At 36.6% G+C, this 27,930-nt stretch overlaps 1 protein-coding gene across 1 annotated transcript; it reads right to left on the bottom strand.

Annotated features, from left to right (window-relative positions):
- Nucleotides 1-1,195: 1,195 nt before the first annotated feature.
- On the bottom strand, nucleotides 1,196-12,095 carry LOC116265843 (U-box domain-containing protein 33-like). Its single transcript, XM_031646794.2, has 8 exons — nucleotides 11,852-12,095; nucleotides 8,099-8,223; nucleotides 7,595-7,719; nucleotides 4,745-5,240; nucleotides 3,810-3,899; nucleotides 3,252-3,713; nucleotides 2,296-3,045; nucleotides 1,196-1,621 (listed from the first exon to the last, which is right to left on the bottom strand). Exons 1-8 carry the CDS (start codon nucleotides 12,093-12,095, stop codon nucleotides 1,439-1,441), a joined length of 2,475 nt encoding a protein of 824 aa, XP_031502654.1. The 3' UTR covers nucleotides 1,196-1,438.
- Nucleotides 12,096-27,930: the final 15,835 nt, after the last annotated feature.

A 27,930-nucleotide genomic window follows, 5' to 3' on the forward strand; every position in this document is an offset into this window, starting at 1 on the left:
TACCTTAATCTCAATCTTATTTCCTGGAGCTTCAAGAAGCAAAGCATCATTGCTTGCTGGTCAATTGAAGCTGATTTACAGGATTGTGGCGAATATTGGAGAAGTGGCTTTGTGGCTCCCATACTTTCTTCATGATCTTCATGTCATGTAATCATGACCATCCTTTATTTGGTGTGACAATGCTAGTGCCACCTTTATGGCTGCAAACCCTATTCTTCATGAAAGAGTAAGTACATTGAAATGATGTGCATTTCATTAAAGACGAAGTGGCAAAACAATTTATTGTTAGACACCTCCCTGCCTCTGACCAACTTGTTGATTCATTCACTAAGGCGTTACCTGAATTATCATTTCATCTTGGAAGGTCCAAACTCAAGGTCCTTCCTTGATTGTTGAGTTTGAGGGGAGATGTTAATCAAGGAGACAATCACACCACCTCTGCTAGCAAGGAAAGAGAATTTGCTCGAGAAATCATCTCAGGATTCATCAGCTAATGCGGTATCATTGAAGGCAACAATAACGCATGAGATAGGCAAGCAAGTTGGTGAACCGATAATGATAAAGGGTGCTACAAGGGAAGTTGATCCTAGTTGTGCACAAAGGAATCTATTCGGATAAATGTAATCATGAATACCTGAAAATAAGGACAGAAAATCTCCTTCCATCTTTAGCTATAACTTGATTCATTTTTTAGTGGAACTCTCCACCATTGTTATGTGTGATGGAGAGAAAGACCACGGACGTAGGGAATATTTCCCAAACCGCGTTAAACCGTGGCTCTTTCTTCTTATTGTTTTCATTGTTTATGCTCGTTCCTATTAAGCATGCAATGCTGCCAGGAGTTTGAACCATTAGTTATTAAGAGAACTGGCAATGATAAATTCTTCCCAAATGAGAAATACTACATACCTATTGACATATCAAATTTAAACCTGTATGCTCAATTACCACTTGCATAATTAAGGAATGGCCAAGAGCTTGCACCAAAATGAAGGAGACTGTTTAGAACAAACAAGCAAAAAGGAATGGCTTTAACTTGTAGTTCTATTTATATACAGCATCTTAACATATATATATATATATATATATATATATATATATATATATATATATATATATATATATATATATATACGTGATTTAACACTACAAAAAGCATAAAACTATTATTTAGACATGTACCTATAATTATATCTGTAGGATTAAAGCATACATTCATGTCTCCATGACTGAAGTACTATAAAGCCCACAATGGTACTTAAGTTATTCTACTTTCTTCACTACCAACGGTGGTTGGCCTGGTTCTTGTTGCAAGTGTCAACTCCAAGTACACAATAATAGTCTTCAGGGATGCCAGGCCTTTCTTTTTCGTTCTTTCCTTTTTTCTCCTTTTTCAATTTACTCAAAGCAAAAGTACCGGTAAGACACCAACAAACTGTTAACACTGTTCAAGCCATTCTTGGATTGCAAACCGAAGCGTGCTATTTGGAGTCAGGTTAAGATGGCTAAGCTTCAAATTGGTCATCGGAGATGTCACATGCCCACCCTCTATCCATCCGCGTATTGCATCGCCTTCATAGGTGTAACCATCTGCTGCCACTTGTGGGTCTCTCATAATTTCCTGTTTTGCAGCATGTGTTCATTGAGTTAGCAACATGTACTGTCCTAGAGTACATGAAAATGTAGGGATGAAGTACCATAGGGTACATGCCTGCAGGATTTGTCGGTATAAAATGTGATATAGAATATTTACTGTAATCATAGATCAACACAGTAAAGAATAAATTGCCGAAGAAGTAAGGAGGAAATTAACCAAGGGCTTAGATCAAGTTTCTCAGTTGCCATATTGCTAAAAAGATTAGGAAATGAAAGAACCAAAAAGATGGTCGGCGAGAGGCCTGAAAATGGTTTATGCATTAACTCATAAACTTTATTGTCCATCTAGAGATTAGAAAATATTTAGAACAAATTAAGACACTAAGAAGTTCGATAAGAAGAATAGTGTATTTGTTAGCACACCTGTTTCTTAAACATATAGGTTGAAAAATATCATAAACAAACCATAATATTGTAGTTATGGACATTATTCATAGTTCTAAGAGTCAAATGTTAGGACAAATATATAACTATTCCAGGTCCCCTAAAACAAAAACATAATGTTCTGAAATATGTACTAAAAAAACGTGCATTGAAATGTACTGTTCTTTTTCATCAAATGTTTCAAATGCAAATATTGTAGTTAATATTGAATCATAAAATTCAACTAATTGAAGAATCGAATGAGATGATACCGACCCTGAAAATTGGGCAAATGAAATATGTGGGAGGCTGCTTAGCTTCACCAAGTGTTTGCCCCACAGGCAATGGAAATAGTGAGGCTCTCATTGGCTCCAAGACGCTCCAAACTTCAGACCGTAAATCTGGCCGTCCTTGGCCGTTCACTTTGCAGCAGTCAAATCCTAGTTTGGCAAGCTGTATGGCCTTAATGAACGGCCAATCGCCGGCAGCCGGATCGATCGATGCTAACAATTCCATAGCAGATTGCATTTTTTGGATTTCAGCTGCTATCCAGGAAACGGGTTTCCCGGTGAGCAACCGTAAGATGATCATGCCAAAGGAATAGGCATCAGATTCAGGCAATGCTTTCCCTGTTGCAACAAGTTCAGGGTCTACATATGCAAAGTTCTCCTCATTCCCTGATCCGTCAGCAAAGGTACTGATCCCCACTGGGTTTTCATTGTTGAATAGTCGATAAATGCCAACATTGCCAACTTTCGCAAGGAAGTTGGCATCGAGAAAAATATTTGTGGGTTTCAAGTCGCCATGGACGAATCCTGCAGAATGGAGGAAGAGGAGGGCCGAGCAAATCTCAGCTATGATACGTGTTCGGGTTTGCCATGTGAGAGGTAGCGATCCTCTCTTACATTGCAATCGATCCTCTAGACTACCCTTTGAGTGGTACTCATAGGCGAGAGCCCGGGGCTCAGAGGACATGCCGATCAAGGTGAGAAGGTGAGGATGCTTCAGTCCGCTGAGAATTTTTACCTGAGAAAAAGGGGAAAAGAAAGAGAATGTGTTATACAAGACATTGTTGGTATACCACTAATTGATTTGAAGCAAAAGAAGAACCACAGCTAGCTATCGTGCGCTAGGTCCTCTTCCGACCTACTCCCATTTCTGATAATTCTTTCTAGCAACTGAAGGATATAAAAGAGCAGAAACACCACTAATGAGAGGGGAAGAGGCTTCACCTGTTCTTTAAACTCTTCCCCCCCATTCAATCGAAGGCCGTCTTCTTCTTTTAGCATCTTAATGGCAATAGTGGCATGTCCAATTCGGCCTTTGTACACTGTTCCAAATCGCCCTTCTCTTATTTTTAGTGCAGGATCAAAGTTACCGGTTGCTTCGACCAATGCTGAATGTGTAAACTCACTCAACCACTGCGGTTCTACAGAAGTTTCTCCAAAGGACATCTCCTCAGGCTTTCTCTCATCATCATCATTTTGTTGGTGCAACCTCTCCAGCCGCTCAAAAAGCTCTTGATTTAATGCCTCGAGCAAAGACTTCTGTGACGACATATTTCGAAGTTCCATCTTCATACCTTGCTCCTTCTTTATATGCTTTTCAAGCAGGAGCCTTTTCGCAAGCAACAAGTTTTCTGCTTCTCTCCTCTTCTCCTGCTCTCTTTCCAGATAAGCTTTGGTCAGCCTTTCCTGGTAGAAGGAATAGAATATGGGAATTGACATAATCATATCAACAAGAATAAACTGATATGGCAAATGCATACTAATATCATGTTAGCATCTTACTTTAAGTATGGCCCTCTTCTTTGAATTCTGTGTCTCTTCCATTGCTCTCTTAAATCGATCAAACAATTCTTCCATCTCTTTAAACTCTTCCTGCAACAGGAAATTCTCAAAGCTTTGATACAAGTTTACAAATTTGTTAATTTTAGGATTATATGCACGACTATATGCACATCTCTAAGGAAGCAGAGTGGTTGTATATATGCATATAAAAACATACACAACTCTGCTCAGAAATCAGAGGTCCTTGCATGTAAACATTTGTAATAAGATGTCTTTAGTTCTAAATCAAAACTAATTAATGCACATCTGTATCTCAGGTATGTGTCCTCATCCGTATGTACGAATACATGGTAAATGAGCTGAGCTACTCCCGTTGTGCAACCTCTGTTTTCCTAGTCTTTTTCTTAATTTTATTTTTTTTCACAACCATATTCAGTCTTAGAATCGAAAAAGACTTGGACATTAGATCTCATTTTGAAAACACACACACATATATATATAAAAGGTGAAATCCTTCGACCATCCAGCCTTCCATTCAATAATCATCGCCTGATATAATGTATTGGGTGGGCGTCATTAAATAGACCACCTAATGCATTTCATCCAGCAGTATAAGTGAGAGGTCAGAAGGTTTCTCGTCCAAACTCACAAAGAGAAATTTAGAAACCATGTATATGAGAGGTGAAATCCTTCAGACCTCCAACCAACCACTTGATACGGTGTGCTGTGAGAGGCCTGAATAGAGAGAGAGAGAGAGAGAGAGAGAGAGAGAGAGAGAAATTAAATAATTGAGAATGGGGGTGGCTTCGAGAACCTTACGTAATCAGAGGCCTTTCATGCACAATCTGATAAGAAAATAAGAGGGAGGGAGGGAGAGAGAGAGAGAGAGAGAATAGTTTAATGATTGAGAATGGGGGTAGCTGCGAGAAGCTTACATCATCAGAGGCATCAATATCTGCAGTCTGGGCAGAGGCAAATTGATCAACGGCTTGGCCGTCATCTGCAATGGCCGGCTCCTGCTGCTGAATGATTTCTTGGACAATTTCGTCGTTCAACGACCGAACCGTCTCCAAGGAGCTACCTGAACTGCTTCGGGACAGGTCCAACCGGTGGTGGGGCCGCTGAGGAGAGAACCAGATGGAGCTTGGGGAGTTGGGGTGCGCCTGAGAGAAGTACTGCTGGTCCCCGGCCATGGGCAAGTAGGTAGCAGGCAATCTGTTGGAGGAAGCCACGAAGGCCGCCTCTGGCGAGGAGTCGAGGGATTCGTCGCGGCTGCCGCCGGCGTGGCTACAGTGATGATCGGCGAGGGAGTCGCGGGCGGTGGAGACGAGCCTTCCCTTGCAGACGAACCATATCTTGCAGGAGGAGGGAGCGCGGAGATTGACGTAAAGGGCCTTCTTGGAGGTTGGCACATTCATACCTCTCTGCAGCCTGTTGTCATCATCCACATAATTTAGGCCAAACTGGCTTGTTACCATCACATAACGTCAGCTTGACTTTTTTGTTGCAAGAATGTTAATTTGATCGTGAAAGAGAAGTCAAAAAGTGTATTTTTTCTTTTGTTCCTGAGAATGCACGCCGGATCTTGTCAGCGATAACAAGAAACTTACGTTTATCTCGATCCGCTTTTTCTATAGTTGCCAAGTTATTTTACTACTCTCACGACCAACTTGACATCAATATTTATTTCTTCTATGCATAAGATACTATAAATAAGGTAACATAACTAGTTACCTTCTACCTGAGAAAAAAATGGTCAAATTAACCTTAAAAATTTTACGGGAGGTTTCAGAAATATCAAGCTCTTTATTGGACTCTGGGCAAAAAGCTCCCTCTTTGAGGGCACGTAGTGGTACATAATATGCATTATACAAAGAGAAGGCGATGATATATGGTTACAGAATGCATGTTCATCTCTAATTGAGGAATTTGACATGCTTCTTTATAGTATAATTTACTATACGCATAAATGGATGAAAAGAAATTCCCAAAGGTCATAATGAATTAGTGATGAAATATTTTGTAAGCCTCACCTCATTTATCCAAAATTTAAGCATTTTATTAATGTAATGCTTTTTACCATTGAGGCAAATAAGCGTGATGAGCGGTTTAAGATGAACCTAAGATCGGTTGTGGAAGATATAGCACGTACGTAAATCTTTCATTAAATTGTTAACTTAAAAGGGAGTGCTTGGATGACAATCTCATCTAACTCAGTTTTGTGAAAACTTGGTTTTATAAAAACCAATTTTTGAATGAGTTTTGAAAGAATGAAAGGTTAGTTGGTTTGTTTGGGTAACACGTATACTACTCAAAACCTGATCTTTTATCAATAATTTGAGGGGGAGGTCAGGTTTTTCATTGACTCGATCAAAACTGGATTTGAGGAGAACCTAGTTTTGATGGGACTCAAACACTCTAGAAACCTTGTTTTGAAGGCAAAAACTAGGTTTTGCCTTCAATATCATCCAAACGCCCCCAAAAAGACATCCAGCAAAAGCTGATCAGGGTACTTAATTTCTTATCGAGTGTTTGACCTACCCAACTGGCTAGGTAGCGTGTCAGAGGCTTCATATCCTGTAGATTTTCTCCGGATAATCTCTTGTGGGCTTTCACAAATTTAGTCGTCCAGACATAATGAATTGAAGGGCTTCACCTCCATAAGGCATAAACCCTACACCAAGTTTCGGTGGACACTGAGCCGGGTGTCTGACCCGTACTCGGCATATGGGCCCTAATTGGTTAATTGGGTCCGGGTTAGTGCGGTGATTGGCTGTGGTCCACCAGCTTTTAGACGGCAGGAGTCTTAGTTTTTCCTCAAATTTTAAAAACTTTAAAAATTTATATGTAAATCTAAAAATTTTTAATTACATATATATATACATATATATATATGATGGTATTTCCTAGCCTCTTTCTCTAGTGTAGATATCGACCTAAACCTGATCACTCATTATTTGGATAGATGGGAGAAGCTGTCACCTGATTAGTTGAATCAGGCTTGGTTAATAGGATTCGAGCTGGGTTTTAAGTATTGGGGTGAGCCTGAACCCATGCCTGAGTTTCAAGTGTCGGTCCCACCCTAACCCGACTCCTTATCTGGTTGATGCCCATATTTAATTGAAGAGGACACTAATCCAATCTCTTTAAGGGCACTTTTATATATAAACATCTAAATATATTAAATTATTAATATAAAAATAAATAAATTTATGAGATTGTGTGGCAGCTACCAATCGAATATTCTAAATTATTTTTCTTGATCGGAGTTTTGTTAAGGCTTTCATGCTTAAAACGAGAACGACTTCAACGCCTGCGACCGGCCATTCAACGGAATGTGGACCCGCCAAACGAGGGGCTTTATTGTTTTTTTTTTCATAAAAGGAAGGGCTTTGTTGTCCTTTTCCAAAAAGGGCAGGAGTGCCGATTTTTTTCCAAAAAAAAAGTAATTTTTTTGTTACTTTATATTTTCAAGTTTTTTTAAAGAATTTTTTATATATATATTTAATTGTAATAAATATTATAATTATATATAAAAATAAAAAAATTATTGGGTCCACCCAGCCCAGCCCGGCCCGATCAATGGACTGGCTCAGTAATTGATTGGGTGAGCCCGGTATCCTTTTTTCTATCTATGCCCGAACTTGAATACTGCCCAGGCTCATCTCCAACCAAAATTTTTAACTCGGTTAGTAGATGGTAACCAGAATGACAGTCATACTGTGTAAGGCGAAAAATAGGTCACGTGGTCAAGATTTGGAGGGGAAGGGGGGTGACGTTGTTACCTTGGATATCTTCTGTCCGCTGCCGCACCTATGACAAGCTTCTCTATCCCATGCTGAACAATTGCCTCCACTATTACATTCTGAATCTCATCTTCTGATCTCAAGATCAGAGGCTCTGCTTCCACCTGTAAACATGAAATCGTGCACGATTGTGAACATTCATTTACTCATTGAAGTTGTTTGGCAATGAAAACAGTAACAAAAATCATAATTTTTTTCTAAAAATTATGGCAGATTTTCTAGTGTTTGTATAACTGATTCGTTAAAATTCGTAAGGAATCAAGATATATGTGTTTTGCAATCGATATGCCTTTGTCAGGAGCGGATAAGAATTTTTTCTTGAAATGGTGGTTCTAACCATATTTTTCAAAAAAATTTACATGGTTTAAATTAAAATTTGTAAAAATTCTAACCAGTCTTTCAAAATCTTAGGTGGGGCCACGGCCCCTTCCTTGGTATTCAAGCATGAGTATGAAGGGGGAGAGAGAGAGAGAGAGAACTTGCATTCTCCAATTTGCAGAGTCTCATGTATCCATTTATGGTCTTCTTCACTTCCTCCCATTCACGTTGCCTGTATGCGTTTAATCCCGTGGAGTTCACTTTGCTTGAGTGCATCTTCCCTCCTCCAACTGCATAAAAGCCACCCATCCATTATAGCGAGCAGCAGTTGAAGGCAAAAATAAACAGCAACTATTACATTGAAAGGTAGCTGGCAGGGGGGAAATTTTGGTTTCGTATGAGGGCATTTGCTTCTGTGTTAACGCGCTTTCGTCCTTCTTCAAAAAGCAATTTTTCCACTCTTCCACTTTTGCCCTTTCATATTTACAAGGAGGTTCCTTTTTGTTTTTTTTTTCACTTCTTCTGTTGAAAGGCCTTTTCTTTCATTCATTTTCCCTGCGTATTTACCTTAATACGCGCCGCTTCCTCGTTGATTAGATAGTCATGTATTCACTCCCTCTATGGGTAAAAATCACAAGAATGGGATTTGTCGCTGGCGACATGTTAGGAACATTTTGATCCTTAAAACAACCTTTTCACTTATAAAATTAAAAAAAAAAAAAAAAAACTTTTTATCATGAGCGAGTCGCCATCGAAATGAAAGGAGATCATCAGATTTAGTTGCCTTCACAAAGGTATGCAGTTAACAAATATGTACCGAATGAAGGTGGGAGCATTTTTGAATTTTTTTTTATAATGGAGTGGTCATTTAAAACATTTTTACTCCTTTACAATTTTTTTATTCATTTTAAAAGTTTCTTTTTATCATTTTAATGACAATATTTTGGTCATTTTCGTTGAATTTTTTTTATAATGGAGTGGTCATTTAAAACATTTCTACTTCTGTACAATTCTTTTTTATTCATTTTAAAAGTTTCCTTTTATCAATTTAATGAGAGTATTTTAGTCATTTCCACCTCGTTTTTTTTTTTTAAAAAATGGTCTTCCAATAATCAGAGTATATAAGCTAATTATTTATTTTTCTCTTGTTATCCCAAATTCCTGAATTCTTCCTCTTGTTTTTTTTTTTTTAATTGTCGAATACATGATAACCTAACATTTGAATTTAGCATAAGCTGATTGGTGGTAGAACCACCTTTTTTCTTTATAAACCTGTAAGTAACTTTAATCCGTAAATACTAAAATCTAATTGTAAGAGTTTTTAGATGCAACAAATGGTGGATGTGATTTTCAAATCTGAAACCTAAATTTTCAACCAAACATTAGGATTTATAAACACGGCACACCCACTTGCAGAAGACCTTTTCAAAAGTAGTATGCTATAATATTCTATCAAGCTGCACTCGTCTTTCATGTTTTGCCTCAATTACGAAGCCTGACGTATGACAATGTTATATCCATGTATGCCCACTTTTCTTTTCTATAAGCATCATGTATCATTTTAATCAATCGACCCTAACGACCAATTAATTGAAACATTTTTTATACAAACTTAATATTGTTAGTAATGCATAAGAAGATCTAACGGAAAGTATTCTTTTACAGAAACCATTTTCTCAGATTCGATAGAAGTACAAAACGCTATTACTGACCTTGGAAACGCATATCAACTCCATATGTTAATTCCAATTGATTTTAAAAGTTGAAACAAAGAAATGTTGCATTTTTTAGTTTATCGTTATCAAAATAAAAATTGCCTTTGTAAGCAAGATAAAGTAGGACTTTGATTTTTGAGATCTCATCAAATAAAAAACTTAGCAGGAATAGATCTTATGACATTTACATAGTTTTGACAAACTTTTGGCATAACACTAATAAATATACCGTTTAACATTTGAATACAAAAAAAGTGTAACAAAAATTTAAGACAAAATAAATATGACACGTTTAATTTCAATACTATGTTAGATTTTGTGAAAACGTGGTATTCAAAGGTGTTATTTTTACATTCAGTATGCAATAGCATAATATCATTTTATTTTTAATATACCAGAAAATTTACTTTTTTTTAAATTTAAATTTGACATAAAGATTAATCACAACTTTTTTTTAAAAAAAATCTGAATGTTGATTGATTGATTGATTTCGCCCCTAAAATCGACAAGTTGCCATAGTTTTATCTTAGACAACATGACTCATGCAGCTCATTCATATATCGCGTGACATATATATATATAAGAGAGAGAGAGAGAGAGAGAGAGAGAGAGAGAGAGTTTAATTAATCCCTGAAATTAAGCACGAGTTTTTTCAAACCCCTGCAATCTTAGGATAAGAGATTGAATAGAAGAAGAAGACATTCCTCTTGATGTGTAGAGCTTAATTAATCCTAGCAAGAAAGAAGAGTGAAATGAATAGTCCCCTGAGAGTACGGATGAGTATATCATTTGGTGGGGTTGAAAAATCTACTACTTTCAAGAATGTGGGTTATTTCTCCCTTCATCGTCAAAGGATGAAAAAAAAAGGAAGAAATTGATCAGGAAAAAGAACACTGCTACATATACATCAATAATATGTTGCCGTCTTTTTCATTTAAAGGCGTTCATTTTCATTAACTTAGAAATAAATAGTTGAATTATTTAAGGAAAATTGCGTTAATTAGACGACATTTTCCCAATTCAATTTGAAAGGGATTCCACTTCTCATTTGATCTCATTTAAAAGATACTTTAATTTCATTAAAATAAAATGTCAATGGGTCTCATGCTAAAGCCTGCAAAATGGTAAACTTTTGGAGCTTAACATAAAATGTAGACAATTATAAATTTATAGCCAAATTAACAACTTCCCAAATTTATTTTATTTAAATTTGAGTACAAGCTCAATTGTATTTGAGTTTTTAGAGTTTAAACAGCTAGCCTTTCTTAATCTGCGCATAAATCTTCAGCCTGCATCACCAAATTGGAAAATGAAGCTGATTTGTTGAACTAGCTGGCTAATTATACTGGCAAAAGTTATATGTATTAATGAAACTATCCACCCACTCTGTAACAGCAATCTTTTGTTAAACATCAATAACTAGGCCATGATGCAAGGTCTATTATTTTCATGAGCAAGGTGTGAGGAATGATATTTAAGGCTAGCTGATGTCCGGGATGATGTTAAATTACTCAGCAAAATCAATTAGGTGGTCATTAATCAAAGTATGGCGGCAGATCATTTAGTCTACTATATGTTGTATGATCGACTTGATCATTAATCAAAAACTGATGAATGCCATTGCATCTCCATCATCATTTATATATATATATATATATACCACCAACGCCGCCGTTACCAACATAACAAGAAAGAGGAAGATGATGATCTCTGGTAGTGGTAGGGGTTAACCAAGACACTATATGTACTTCAATTAGTATAGAAGCTCCCAGGTTAAAAAAAAATACAAAATAGTCACAAAAGCAACAAGAAAAATAAATGATCAACAATGGTAGCAATAATAACAACAACCAACAAGATAACCGTCTCAGCAATAACAACAATAGCATTTAATTGAACAAACGTTAAAAAATACAACTAAAAGCTGTAAAATTAAAAGTTCATGCAGAAATGCATCGTTTAACATGATTCGATTTGGGTATATGCGCAGTCTGCCAGACCCCCAATTGCCGATAAATTGATACGTTTTAGGAAAACAAAGAGGGAAGAGCAAGAAATCGACAAGGTGGTAGCAATCAAGAATGCAAATTGAAATATATATCTTCGCCGCGAGAATATATATTTGATCATATTCCAGCAGAAGTAAAGAGAAGCCAAAAATGAAAGATCACAAGCCTTTTTGGTTGGGAGACGGAAGGCTTACACGGAGCAGGAATGAGGTGATTGGGTTGGTGAACGTGAAGGATGACGATCTTGCACAGTTTGAACGTTCTCAGAGTCCACATCAAATTCTTGACATTCTCCCTCAGATCGCTCCCCACAGCAACATGCACCTTACCCTCCATCGAGCAAGAAGGCGAGGAGATTTCGCTCTCGCCATCCCTCTGATCACGTCTCTCGTGCCCGCGAAGATGCTCCAGCAATGGCCCCTCCTGAGGAATCGGCATGATCTCTGAGGCCTCCAGAATGACCCCCCCAGTTTTGTTAATAAAGCCAGGGAAAAAGCAAAATCAAGAATTAAATTCCGACCACCTTGATCTGACTGCTTTGCCGGAAAAAGAGAAACTAGACTACTCTCCGGCAGCTTTCTCTCTTCCACCTAAATTCTTGAACAGCCATCTCCCCATTTTGGTAAGCTAATCCTTGCGTCGCCTCAAATGACTACTTTCTCCAAACGGAAGACCAGCTTCCTTTTGTTTTACAGCAACCTCTCTACCCTCTCTCTAAACCTCTCTCACATACAAAGACAGACACAGAAAAATACCCACGGCTTCATTACATCTCCCTTGTATTGTATTTATATGCACCCAGAATGTGTCCGCCTTCTGCCTTTCTGTCCTTGTTTTAGGGTTCTTACATGCATAGCATGAGCAAGATGATGAAGAAACTTCTGTGCTGCACCAGGGAGGACCGTCGGATTTTGCCCTTTGACGGTTCAGATAGGTGCGGGCTGTGCTCTGAAAATCAGCACCGTCCAATCTTATGGACTTATAAAACATGTAGATGATCATCGAGTTCACGTACATGAGCGCGTCGCCTATGGAATCAATGTCCTTTCCTTAAGATGTTCGTGCGCACGGTGATCAGAGTTCGCCGCTATTGCTCATGCGAAGCTGCCTCATGGAATTGCCCTTGGGCGATTCATCCCCACCGTCCATCTTCATCCTTGACGGTGTGGATCTTGCAACTCGACTATGCTAAGTTACCAACTGGAGTACGTGCGTATTCCATCCTTAACGTTCGTAAGCAAAGTGAAAAAAACGAATATAAAAACCGATATCTGCCATCTTTTCTTGCGCACGGAGTCCATTATCGAGGTTCGCTCCCGTTTCATCTGAGCCGTTGCTTTCAAGTTGGACGGCGGAGATGGTAGGTGTTTTCTGAAATGTGATCTGACGGATTATATATATTAATCCGGTCTTACCTCCCTCGGTGGCTACCTTCTCTCTCTTTATCTCTCGCACTCTCTCTCTCTCTCTCTCTCTCTCTCTCTTAGCCCTTGTCATGTTGACTCCACAAAGTCAAGGAATAAGGGAGGGAATCCTTTTGGAATGTTCCCATGAAGAAGGGTTAAAAAAAAAATCACAAGATTTAAGAAGATAATAAAGTCATGGGGAGGTATCTTGTGAATTAATTAAGCACAACATCAGGTCAACGGCCAGTAAGGGCCTCAAAGAATCGAGCCCCTTGAATCTGTCAGCCTTGAGATATTTAATTTTCTACAAAGGATCAGTCTATGTTTCACCTTTAAAAATTAACTAGCTTCATGTTAAGGGCAGGTTTTTCCCATAATCTCAAATTCACAACATAAATTAGGCAAGAATTGATGATCACATATAATTGGGATTGATAGAAAACAATAAGAATAATAGGAGCCGTTTGGCAATATGAAAAGTTTGTTACTGTCTATGAATGTACTAAAAAATTGGAAAGATTAACGGAACATTGTGATTGTGCACGCAATGTTCAATGAATTTGCAACAAATTCATGGTTTTTTACTGTTGCCGGAACAACTAATGAAGAGATCTTGGTGGAATTGCCACATATGAAATTGAGCACAATTTTGCAAAGAAATATCTCACTTGTTTCCATGTATTTACATATATTTCATTTTATATATCCTTAACCAAAAACACAGTCCAATGATTGAGAAATTAAATAGAGAAGAACGAAAACATAGATGGTTTTAGGTTCAAGTGTCTCAAATTAACATCATGCCCCTAGCTTAAACATAGTCTCAAACAAGAAGGGTTTGCAGCATTAACATATATATGTACTATAGGTTATTAACTTTGGTTAAGTGGCTTAATTAATCTCTGCCTGACAAGTACGGTAGAGAAATTCATATCCTCTTGGGCAAAATGTTTAAAAAGAGGTTCTTGTTTGGAATTATAGATAAAGAAATATTTCAACAAAGAGAAAGGGACTTTCCTTATTTATGTCCTACAAATTTGTGGAAAAAATGAGTGACAGTGCATACGTGCATAGCACAATTGCAATGGAGGAATAATTGTGTTGTGCTCATTGCAAGAAAATCATGCACTCATTTGCTTCAACTTTATTGCAACTTGCTAGGGTATAGGAAAGGGAAGAGAGAGACTCATTGCTAGGGTTTTTGAGGACACCTCATAGTGGACCACTCACTGGTGACCCATTTGGGATGTGATGGAGCCTCGAGAGTGTCCCACATACAATAGGAAAATATGTTTTTAGCGACAACAAAAACATTCACTAAAAACATAAAAAACCATCGCTAAAAACCTTTCCCAATTGTTTAAAACTGTGCCTATTAGCTTTGTGCCTACAAACAAATTGGCACAATTTCTTTTTAGCTATGGTTTTTCTATACCTTATATATATATATAAAGAACACCATTAATTTATCTACCAAAAACATTTTAATATCGAAAAATTGAATTGTTTACAATTGATTGATGCAATGCATGGACCAACATGCACTACTGTGCACACTCACCCACATTGACAGCATTTATGAATTGCTGATTTATAAGAAATGCAAAGTCTTGTCTAGGGGAAATCAACAATTTGTGGTAAGTAACATTGCATGAAAACATCCAAAGGATTGCATTGTCTCGTACTTCTCCACTTCTGCTAAAAGAGCTCTATTACCAAATGGTAGTCTCTGATCTCCAACTTCAAATTCTTGCAGCCTTTCAACACACACTGCATTCCTTCATCACTTCATTAACAAGGGCAATGGATAGCATTTCCATGCGCTCAACACATAACATATTTCATCTGATGACTGGAACTAAACATTCTTCAATTACAGCTGCATGAGCCACACCTTAAAGGTCAGACGAAAACACTCGCAATTCCTACATATCTTTACAAGTAGATGCTACTACTTGAAGTCCATTGTCTCCAATATGCTCCAATACATGACAACAACCAAATGGACCTGAAAAGCCATTTTGATGGAGGAAATCTAACTTTAGATGCCCAACTGAAAACATGGAGACAATAAAAATAAAAAATTGTATACTAGACCGATATTATAGACAAAATTCAGAAAACAAGGTTGCCTAATTTCTAATAATTTAGACTCAAGGAAGAATACAAAAGCATGTACGTGATTACAAAAGACGATAAACATGAGAAATTGAAACTACCAAAGCAACATAAGCAATCGAATTTGAGATGCAGGTAATTGCGTTTATAACAATTTAAGAAACCATACTCATAAATGCTGAAGTTTAAGGCAACAACCAAAAAGATGGGCAGCAAACCATTGACAACATTCATGAAAATGCTGATCTATGAGAAATGCAAAGTCTTGGTCTTTGAGAAATCAACTGTCCTACAAAAGAAAGATACGCAGATTGCTAATTTAATGCGGGATGATGTACATGGGCAAAAAGAAATGTGCAATTCACAAAAAACTAGACAAATTGAAACTAAGAAAATTTAATTAAATTACCAACCTTGAGAGTCTCTCATAGTCAATGGTAGATGCATTGATCTTTTAGAAAATTCTGCATAGTGGTATTATCACCATGCATGACAACTTCTCTTGTCCACCAATAGTTATACACCTCTCGTTGCTAGCTGCCGCCTGTCTCAAGTGTACATGTTCATCCCTGCTGTATGTTCACTTGATCATATTTCCATCAGTAAGAATATATGAACCCACCCACACACTCACATGCAATTTTCTCAAGACTGACCAATTGATTAGAATTATTGAAGGCCAACACCCTGCACATCAGCTTCAAAATTTTTTAGGGAGTAGTCCTATGCAAAAAACAACTTACTCGAGTGAAAGGAATACAAGTGCAATGGACAGACAAATAAACCAACACACGAGTACATGGCAATCAAAATAAAAGGACATAAAATGTGAAAGAGATGAGAGGGATGGTAACCCTAGTAATAAAACAAATTAAATATCTAAGCTCCTGATGGAAAAGACGGTCTCACAAACATATAACAGAATAAACCATCAACAAGAAACATTATTTTTAAAAAGGATAGCTAATTCATATGTTCTTTTACTTAATAAGATCACATGCATACCCAAATATTTCATGGATAATTCATGCATTTTCAGCAATCTATTTGTCAATGATTGCAATTGAAATAACCTGCAGTGAATAAACGAACTTCTTGATATTAGTATAATTTGGCATGTTGAGCAAACACCTATTCTTGATTAAGAACTGACCTTTAGAAAATTAGCACCTACATTGCTGGCAATAGCTCTCGCCAACAAGGTTTTTCCTGTGCCTGGAGGTCCATAAAGAAGCACCCCCTGTACATGTGAAAATAAAAATCAAACACTCAAAGTTTTGGCTGTCTAGTTAAACAAAACACTTAAATGTAAGAGGTAATTTGATACAACAAACTTGCCCTTTCCAAGTAAGAAACATAAGCATTATGTATGCAAGCTTAATCTTACCACCAAAGCCAGCAAGCGATTTCAATCCTAAAGCTGTACCTCTTGCAAGCAAAGACTCTCTTGGAAGTTGCATGCCCATTCAAACTGAGGTATTGCACACCAATCAATGAATAGTTTATTGGAAACATTTTTACCTAGAACACATTTATTTCCATGTCTGGATTGGACACTTGATTCAGTTCTAATGAGTAGAATTGTAGCATGTGCAGCATTAACTATTGAGTTTCATATTAATCAAGAAAAAATAAAAAGGAAGAAAGGGATCTGCCAAACTTAATTATTTGGGGAGCAACAACTAACTATTGAGTTCCATATCAATCAAGGAAAAATAAAAAGAAGGGAACCATCAAATTAAATTACTTGGAGAGCAGCAACATTGGACGAAAATACAAAGACACATGAAACCATCTCCCAAGGCGGTTTCTTTTTTGTTCTCCATGCACCACACATGATTTCAATACTGTGTTTTTTGTATAACAAGACCTTCCAACTCTTCTTTCTCGTCTAAAATTTTCATAAGAATCTTCTAAAGCAAATCACCCCTTTGAAAATTGTCTCTTTTTGAACATCAGCTTATGTAGTGGAAGTTATTGTTGTTTTGTCATCTTGTTCAACAACCTCATATTTGTCGCATGGCTGCCCTTCACTTTTTGGTCTGTCTTCCAAAATGTGGATTTAAAAACATTTGGCAAATGGTAAAAAAATCATAAAATTTCAAGAGAAAAATGAAGTTGTGAAACAAATATAACTAGAAACGATAGCAAAAATCACATAGAAGCGACAAGTTGAAAAATGTCACTTGGTGAATGAACCAATGGACATGAAATGTTCAAGGCAAAAGCACGGCATGTTCGAAAGGAAGCACTTGAAAGTTCAATAAGAAGGGAATGCCACAACAATAGGAAGTAAGCAGCATATAATAACTTGGATTTCACACCTTGAGTTGTTGAATGTAATCTTCTATAGGCTATGCTGAGACTCATTTGATACACAATAGTTGCTCTTAATAGATTTGATAAAGTGGAGGTTATGTGGGATAAAGTTGAGGTTTTGTGTACATGACAATTATGAACAAATTTATGTGTACATGGAGATGCTTTGAATAAAGTGGATTAACATTTTAAATAAGGGTTGATGTAGTTATTGTATAACCAGCATGATCTTTACGCATGGGTACAAAGGAGGGAGGGAGAGAGAGAGAGAGAGAGAGAGAGAGAGAGAGAGATTTTATTATAGATAGTGCTCTTTTCATTTAGATATTGAACATTACTCTGGAAAAAAAATGTTTGTGAAGAGAAAGTTTTAACTTCAGAAAAATAGCAACACATGAACTTATAAGATTATACAGACTGAAAATGAAGGCAACAAGGAGAATCTGTTGCCTTTCATAAACTTGTTGGAGCTACTATCCTAACTCTATCTAGCTGATTGGGCAATTGAAGGCATAACTTTTAAACACATTTTATGTCAGCATTGCTCTGGTTTTATTTTTATAATAGATCCATTTTGATCATATTAGTCCAATTGATATTACTAGAAAATCACATTTTGAACCTTACCCAATTTGCTTTTTTCTTTGAAAAAGGAATTACCATTGGTAAAAATAGCAATTGTTATTGAAGAGAAGTAGGTTTCTCAATGCATGTTAGAGATATTTTCATATGTTAGATATCATAGGGTTAAAGTATTTTTTCAACTTTGACAGTCAAAGCATATCTTTTGAATCCAATACTATAAGTTTGACTAAAAATGACAACTTTCAAGTTTTAAGTGAAAATGTACCATTGGAAGCATTACATCGAAGATCAATGTTGTTTGCCCTCAAACAGCAGCTCCGTTGACTCCAGCAATGTGAGCAATTGCATACACAATTTTTTCAGTTAGAAATGTCAGCACTAACTTTCTGTATGAACAACAATTACTTCCCCATTAGATGAATGCAAGTGAAAAATCCTCAGCTAACAATACTTTCAAGGCTTGCTGAATAATCTGAACCTAGCTTCCTGGTCAAAATTTTGTGATTTGCAATTTTTCTAGCTCTCTTGATGGGTAAAGAAGTAAAACATCAACACCTACAATAGAAGACTACTTAGTTTCAAGTGCCAAAAACTACAAATATCAGCACCATTAAGAAACTTTTGTAGTCATGATTTAAGAAATACACAAGAACAAATAAAACCACAATGTGAAATGTTGACTGCTAAAAAAACTCTCAAGAAAACAATAGCAATATACACAAACAAGATGACAATATGCAACTACCATTTATAAAAAAAAAATAGAAACCAAGCAAGGGGAAAAGAGGAAAACTTTTCCTATTGTAAAGTCTTCTTAGAAAAAATACTATGCAATATCAAGCGAACCTAACTCGTATATACATTATTGTGTCCTTATTGAAGGAGAAGATACTCAAACTACTAAGTTTAATTATTCAAATCAATTGAAAATGCTACATGTCTTGCAACAAAAGAAGCCTTTTCCTCTATATAAATTAAAAGGGTCTGCTTTTTTATATGAATTAAAACCATTTTGGACGGCAACTGGTAGGGACTTACATCATTGGGATTGTCTTCCATTTCAACTAAATGTGAGGTCTATCCATTTATAACATTTGGGGTTAAGCTGAGAAAGGCAAGAAAAAAAAATAAAACCAGTGGCTGGACTTCATTAGTACTGAGCTCCGCTAAGCTCATATTGAAAAATATGGCTGACTTCATGAACTCAATTGGGTTTGACATGGCTGGAATTTTTATTTGACTATCAAGATAAACCAGTTAAACAAATTAAGAAAGTTTAACTAACTTCAATCATAACTGTTCATAACTAATGGTAGAGGCTATTTGTTACCGAGCCATCTTATTGGGACTTATAACTTGAGGTTATTGCTTTCATTTTGTCATATCAATTTAACTAGTGTGATAGTACAGTCATTTGTTAATAATTTAAATATAAGTCATTTAACTTTTTTTTTGCCTAAACCATCATTAAGTGATTGATTTGGAAGCCTAAAAAATGTTGAAGGCAAAGCCTCACCTGGTTCAACCTTTGGGATCTACATTTCAAAATTGAGCCTTTTGAATGGGCCCATTCGTGAAAGGTTTCTCACAGTTAACCAACCCAAATTTAGCATTAACTGTTAATACACTTGTCACCCTAGAGAGATTCTAGACCTATAGTTAAACTCATATTTTCAATTTTTTCCTCTAAACAAAAGCTTGATCGGATGGCTATAGATTTTCTCACCATCATCAATTCAAACTCAAAAATCAATGACGAAATAGAGCTTTCTAATGTAGAGTTTGATTTGTATGTTAGAAAATTTTAGTATTTTGACACTTAAATCATGGTTATACACACACATGAGTTTCAAAAAATTTATTTTTGCCCCAAGATGACACCTAAACAAAAACCACTCTAAGAAACACAATTAAGCACACGTGCAAAGAGGATGATGGTGATCCCGCTTTTGAAATGATGATATATAACTATTGAGTTAAAACACAAACAAAGAGAAAACAAGAAAGGAAAATCAGACCAATGATCAATGCCTCATCAAGCAACATAGGTTCATGCTAAAACCAAGTTAGCTAAAGCATGCTAAACAAGGATCAATGCCTCTTCAAGGTCTCTCTCTCTCCCTCTCTATTGTTTACAACATCACTGGAATTCGGGACCTTCAACGTGTGGAAATATGACAGCTAATGCATGCATTGGAGGAAGGAAATGAAGGCATCCATCAGTGGAAGTAAAGGCAATCAAAGGAAGGCGAATAGCCAGAGGACATAAAAGGATAATTGGCATGGGAGGGAGGATGAAATCACCAGCTGTGGAAACCCTTTCTCAGGTTTTTGTGCACGAAATACAAGTTTCCACATGATATATTTTGTTAAAGAGAGAGAGAGAGACATAGATGAAAACAGTTTTGAATCACTAATCCATTTTTTTTGTAGTAGGAACATATTATAAAATCGTGTTACTGGTTGTACTGATAGTGGCAATCGAGATGGAGAATAGTGATATTATTGTGGTAAAAGTAAGAAATAAACTAAACAACAGTCGTGATTTGGGAGAAACTCATGGATGGTATGATTAAAAGATGATGCACTCATAGGTTATGTTAGTGACGACAAAAGAGTGAAGGTGGAAGATAACATCTTGCTGCTGGAATGCCGGAAGTTGAACAATAAGCAATGATTTTTCATTTATAAATAGTCCTATAAAAAGACTAAAATATCAGGTCTATTTTTTAGCTATTGCCACTTTAGCTTAGGGGTATGGAAAAAGGGAGACTCGACTATGGTTTTACATCTTTGAAACAGCTATGGTCAAGCAGTCCAAAGTTTACATCCATGGGGAAAGGCCTGCTTAACATTCATGCCTCATATGAGGATGATATTAAGCTTATTGCCTCACCTAGTAGTGGTTTCTGGAGGCAGGGGCGAAGGGAAGGGGGGGCCGGCCTAGGCCATGGCCCCACCCCAACCAATGAAATTTTTTTTACATCGAAAAAAATAATATTTTTTAATTGCATAATGTATTTTTTGTATTAGAATTCAGTTTGGCCCTATCCGAATCCAGAGAAAATCCTGGCTCCGCCCCTATCTGGAGGTCACTTGTTGATTGCAAATTTGGGCTCTTAGCATGCCCTTGAAAATTGAATGGTCCAACCAGATTCAAATATGGATAAGGCTATCGAAACTTCTGATAGAACTTTGGTCTCCAAGTGTATTCAAAGTTATTGCATATGCCATTTGGAGCATCCTTAATTGAAGCTAATGTTTTTACTCAGAAATTTCATAATATGGTATTGTACATATAAAGACCGAGATGTCGTTGGAGTTTCGGCTTGTAATGGTTGTTAAACTAGAAGTAAAGGAAAGAAAAGCCTTCTCACTTTCAATCGCATATGAGATAAATGTTAAATGCTATAGGAAATGTGATGCTACTAATCAACTACTTTGATACTTCATATAAGGAAAAACTAGGGAACATCAGAGTATAGAGACCACACCAAATGCATGTTGCTAAAACACATAAGAGGAAACCAAAATACATTGGCAAACTAGTTGGTACAAAAACAACTTCTAAAAAGTTTGGTATTTTGAAGAAATATTTAAATTAAAGGATTGAAGAAGAAAAAAAACTCTCGAAAAATCATGAATGATGTCTCCAATGGTTAGCAAGAAAAGATGAATTTTGGTCTCTCTGAAGTTGTGAGCTCATATTATTAGTGGGTCAAATAAAATGACAAGTAAACTAGATGTGAACAACTTGCAACTACTCTCTAGGATTGAGCAATGGTTGTTCCTATTTCTTTACCATTGACTTCACTCCTAGAAAGAACAGAAAAGTTGAATTTCATCGTATGGAGAAGGGAAAAGCTAAGATGATGTGATAAGGTTTTCCCGTCAAGGTAAAGCCTAGAAAGCAAATTTTGAGATATAAAGAAATCAATGTTTTTAAGGTATAATTCAATTCCCTTAAGCTACCAAAGGTCACCTAAAGATGACGAGTGTTGTGAATATCTGCAAGTATAGGAACCAGTGGATAAATAAACCAATGTAGAGAACACTATGATGATAGGGAATGCTAGAGAAGAATAACAACTTGAAGATTCGTTTTAGTCCATGGAAATCTTGATTCCCCTAGAGGTGGCTCAGCAAATCCATTGTCATGGTGATGAGATGAGTCCAAAAGGCTTTTCATATATCTTGATATAGACAGGGCTGGTTGGAAATCTACCACCTAACTCAAATCCCATGGTGGAACATCCATGAGCTGGGAGCTAAACTAGCCTAGCATGATTTCATCAAATTTCCTACATGAGAAGAAGCCAAAGCTTGCAATTTCTATCGATATGAAACTCAGTGCAATTCAATGTGACAAATTTTGTTTGAAGTTCCCTAATCTTTGCTTGATTCAACGTTTAAATTTATGACAACTATGCGAAGATGTTCATACAATGGGATGTTCAGGCTATCCCTTCTTATTTAATTGGTATGTTGGATGCTTAGGTTGGCTATATCCTTAATGTATCTTAGCTTCTACCAGATTTTACTTCACTTTAAAGCAGATTATGAATTTCATGAATTTACTACTACAACTTTTTATCTTGACATAGATTTTAGAATTTAGAAAACATTGTTTTGTCAATTGTTTTTCTAGATTATTCATTATAGACAACCAGTTGTTTGCATGGGCGATTTAAACTCCATTCAAGGGGCTTTTGAAAAAATAGGCAAGAGACCAGTTATTGCTACATGCTTGACATTTTGAACTTCATTAAGAACTATGTTTCTAAAAAATTTACCATTCGGATTTCATATTCACTTGATCGAATAGTATAATATAGGAAATGTTGTCATGAGCAAACTTGATCAACTCTATATCTCCAATGCATGGGCAGAGGAAACTCCCTAGCCCTCAGTTTAGAGATCGTGCCACAATCCATTCAATGAAAAGGAATGCATATGCTAGTGACAAGGTATCATGCCCATAACAAGGAATTTGCCAGGATTGGATTACTATAAAAACTTAAAGCAATTAAAAAGTCATTAAAAGACTTGAGTAAAGCCCGGGACAATGATTTGAATAAGGCAATTGCCAACCTCAAACAGAGAATCAAATGTGCACCACAACAAGAGGCAGAAAATGGCAATGTGGGGGCCCTTGATGAAGAACATGAGGTCAAGGTGCAACTCATTCACTTGCTCAATTGTGGGGAAAAGCTAAGGAGACAAAAATCAAGGGATGAGTGACCTCAAAATGGTAACCAAAATACCAATTTTTTTAAAGATTTGGTCAAAGGTGAAAGATGGAATAATAAGTATCTCTAATATATTTGAGATAAACACTTGATACATTATAGAGTTGGTTGTCTGCTTGAACTCTACTAGTACGCTTCCCAAACTTTAAAGTTGGAACTCATGGTTGCAAATGTTGAAAACATTATGCTTATGTCTCATGTTACCTTGGCAAGAATTGAGTGGGTAGTTTTACAATCTGTCAAAGACTCTACTTGGGGACATAGTGAATTCCTGAATGATTTCTATCAGAAATAGTGAAGACTAGTTGGAAATGATGTCAATGCTGCCATTGAAGGTTCTTTTATGACTGGTGAGAAGTGTCAATAAGACCCACATTGTTTTAATTCTTAAAGAGTCTGACATCAACACAACGGACAAGTTCCAGCTGATCTTTTCATGCAATGGCCTTCTCAAATTCATCAGTCACATGTTGATGAAAATAATGATATCTATACTCAGCAGGATCCTCCCCAAGAATCAAAACAGTTTCTTACAAGAGAGAAGCATTCAAGACACAAGAGATCATTCATGTTCTTAGTCATAAATCAGCTTGTATTAAGATTGGCCTAAGTAAGGTGCATAATCAAGTGGATTGGAGATTCCTAGAAAACGCTCTAGTTCACCTACGATTGTGTCAACTATGGACTGCCAGAATGATGATAACATTCAAAATAATTTCTTCTTCTTTATTTTAATCAATGATAAAGAAGGTGTTTGATTTGAGCCCAAATGAGGCTTGAGGCAAGGGGGCCCGCTCTCATCTTACCTCTTTATTACTGGCATGAAGGTTTTGACAAGGCATGTTAAGGTTGTAGTAACCTTCAGCAACACTCGTGTACCATGTTTGGGTAAGCTAACTTCTTCCTGCTCATCTACAATTTATCCTGATGACATAATCTTCTTTATACATGGCAATAAGAAGTTCTTTCGAGTGCTGGGAGATTACCTTAGTGCTTTGGAGAACTGAGTTGATTTGCTAAGAAATGCTTTTAAAAGTTCCATCTGTGGATTTAATAATGACAACTATATTATAGAAGAGGTGGAAAAAGAGTGGCAATGAAAGAGGGGAAATCCCCCAATGACATAATTAAATGCATTTTCATCCATACTAGGTAAAAAATGGTGCATGGAAGAAAAAAAAATTGTTTGCAAACTGATTATACCTCATCAAAAATGTTATCGCTACATAGCCTAGATATTGGGGACTTTCAATCTAACCGCCATGTAACATATGTAAAAGACTGAAACACATGTATGAAGAATATCTTTGGGGAGACTCGGAAGGTAACAAAGCTTGACAACATGTAAGCTAGAACAAATTTTGTTCATCTTTCAATGAGGGTGGTGCAGGAATGCATTATGTAAAGGAAATCAACAAGGCGAATTTAGCTTACTTGGCTTGTAGGGTGCTTAGACGTGACTTACCTTGGGTAAATCTCGTGAAGAAAGAGTTACCTTTATAGATGAAGCATATGGACCTAAACTTAGCCACCTAGAGAATTGCCAAAGCTTGGAATGCTACAAAGGTTGAAGTTAAGTAGGACACTATGAATGGTGTGAAAGTTAAGTTTTGGTTCAATCCATGGCGTGGGCCACCTATAACTTAGAGCATGCCTTTTAATATGTGGCATTTGATGTAAGCTACGGAGAAACTAACAATTCAGGACATGCTTAACGAGCCAAATTGCTCCATTTAAGAATTCCTGAGAAAAGGTGGTACCAGAATTGTAATGTCAATTTTGTATCTAATTAAAAAAAAAATACTTTGATTTGGGTGGTTCAGTGCCCAATGTCAACTGATAAAGCCTGAGATTTGATATATATATATATATATATATATATATATATATATATATATATATATATTGGAAAGGACATTGTTTACCACTTTCTTGTTGGACTATTTACATTGGCATGGAGGGCAGACTTCCCATCAATATCTACTCTTAGAGACATGGTGTTCATCAAGCATGAAGATGCTCTGTCTACCTTCTTGCCATTGAAGAGGAAAGCCACCCTTTTTTCAAGTGCCATGTGGCTCAACAAATTTGGCAACATATACTCTATCAATATTGCACATGCTGAACTGTAAGTGGAGAAACTTTGGTGTTCATGCAGTTCAGAATTGGCTTTCCTTTGGCATTCTTTGGGCCAGTGAGCTAGTGGGAGGTACATTTGGATGAATGTACACTTATTTTACATGGATGAGAGGCATGAAGGCAGGTGTAGCATGGCTTTTCGAGAGGAAGTAGGACATTATGTTATGGGAGTTGTTTGTGGATGGAGTCTGCTGAATCTAATCATGAGCACCAAGTTTTGCTGGACTATTTGCGGGACAATGGAGTTTATGCTGATCTGGATGGCCTTATCGTGATCCAATCAAACAATGGCAAGTGGAGATGAAAGCTGATTTCAGTCAAAGCAAGTCACTTCCTCCCACCTTTTTTACAGGGACCTTACTTGGCACTACTCCAGCATCTCCTTTTTATACTTTTAGATAATGTCAGTAGTAAAGTTTGGATGGCTCCTAGTTTATATTAGAGCCCCTTTCGTGTATCTAATGATCCGGGCTAAGTCTATTTGAATTCCATTTTTTGTTGTATATATCGTCCTCATTTTTATCAATCCCCATACAGGCTTTGTCTGAAAAATAAGAAAACTTTATTGCTTCTTCCTACTACCAACAAGAATGTGCATAGTCTAAGTCTTAACCTTCTTGTTAACATGCAGCCAACTATTAACTTGGACTGTTCTCACAAGTTTTACTTTTACAGGATCCCTCGAAGTGCAACGGGTAGTGCTGAGCCAGAATTTCTGTCAGGGATAGCCAAATTATATTTTTAGAAATTTTTATAGGCTGAGTGTTATCTTTCAAAATTGTAATTTTTATCGAGTTGAACCAAAATTTTTAGAATTATAACATGAGTGGTGGGTTCACATTGCCCTTGCCCCTGGCAATTAATGGGCTACTTAACCGGACAGTGGTAATGCCAAAAATTTGTAGATGAGGGAGATACTAATATAAAAAAATATTAGATTTGTGAGGCAGCAATATGTAATAAGTCAAATTATCTGGACGAACTAATATGAAAAAAAAAATACGTGGGTGTGTGTTAGCAACTGTGCACACCAAGCTTGCTCTACCAATGGCCCGGTAGCCAACCAATTTAAGCCTAGGCATCGGCCCAGCGTGATATTATCTAGTTTTTTCTAGTGAACTTACAAGTGTACTGCCACATTCACATTTTTCTACAGAGGAACACTTTTATTTAGTTGATCTTGGGGTCCCACCTTTTATCTTCATTACTGTTTAAATTTCAGAACCATCAATTTCTTGATCGTGATAAGAAAGCAACTGGTTAATTAAAATGATGATGTATCAAGGGGGCACTGTTCAGTTGAAGAATGAGCATCAAGTCTAAGCCTAATCTGCTTAGATATTTACTTAATTAATTAATTTAATTGCTCACATATTCAAGTAAGTTTTCCTAACTTTCAGTTTATCTTTGTCCTTTGTCCTTGGAAATGATTGAACAGAGAATACAATACACCATTTTACTATGATTTTGTACATAGGGATATCTATAGGCATCACATTCGATTATTCCATAAGTAAGACTGAATCTACCAAAAAACTGACTGGCACATATAGAAATCACATGACGCTCATTTCCTTCCCCTTTTCTTTCATTTCTTTCGATAATATTGGAAATGGTGAGAAGCATGCATGGTGTCTCGGGATGACGCGTATTTCTTTTCCCTTTTTTTTTCTTCAATTCTTTTGAGAATGGAGATGGTGAAAAATATGGTCGCATGGAAGGAAGCGTATTGCGGTACTTACGGCCAGTTCCCCTATATATATATATATATATATATATATATATATATATATATATATATATATATATATATATATATATATATATATATATATATACACACACTTAACTTGCTGAAGGTTTGTAATGTTATAAAACTAAGTAACGTGTGAAGGAGGGGGATGCGTGCGTACTGTCTCATCGGGCACATCGAGACCGTACTGCGCTGCGAATTAATATATGATAAGGGGGACTTTTAGCAATGTTGCCGTCTGCCGATGTATCAAATGGCTCAAACAAATAGTACGAATTAAAGAAAATGTTGTTACATGTGTTTATGGTAGCTTTAGTAACTAAGCATGATGTCTTTAATTATAGTTTTTCAATTTTTGGCCATCAATAGCACCAGAGAGAGACATAAAATTCTTTTATGATCAATAGAACGTTAATTTCTCTAGGTCAGTTAAAGACAAGTCTTTATTTCTAGCTTTTACGTGATGCTTAATTAAGAAATATGTACGTACTTTTCACTTAATAAATCATTTAAAAGTATCCCCATTAGCTTTTGAACACAAAACAAATGTGAAATTATTCATTAAGTACCAATAAGGTTTGATTGCATATATACATAAATCGGTGCGTCAGGAGTCATGCCAGAAGTGAGCTAACTGATGCGGTGCGTGCACGGTGTCGATTATGACAGCAATGTTGAATTAGATGAGCCGGGCCTTCTTTTTG

This window comes from Nymphaea colorata, chromosome 12, assembly GCF_008831285.2.
Source record: "Nymphaea colorata isolate Beijing-Zhang1983 chromosome 12, ASM883128v2, whole genome shotgun sequence".
NCBI lineage: Eukaryota > Viridiplantae > Streptophyta > Magnoliopsida > Nymphaeales > Nymphaeaceae > Nymphaea > Nymphaea colorata.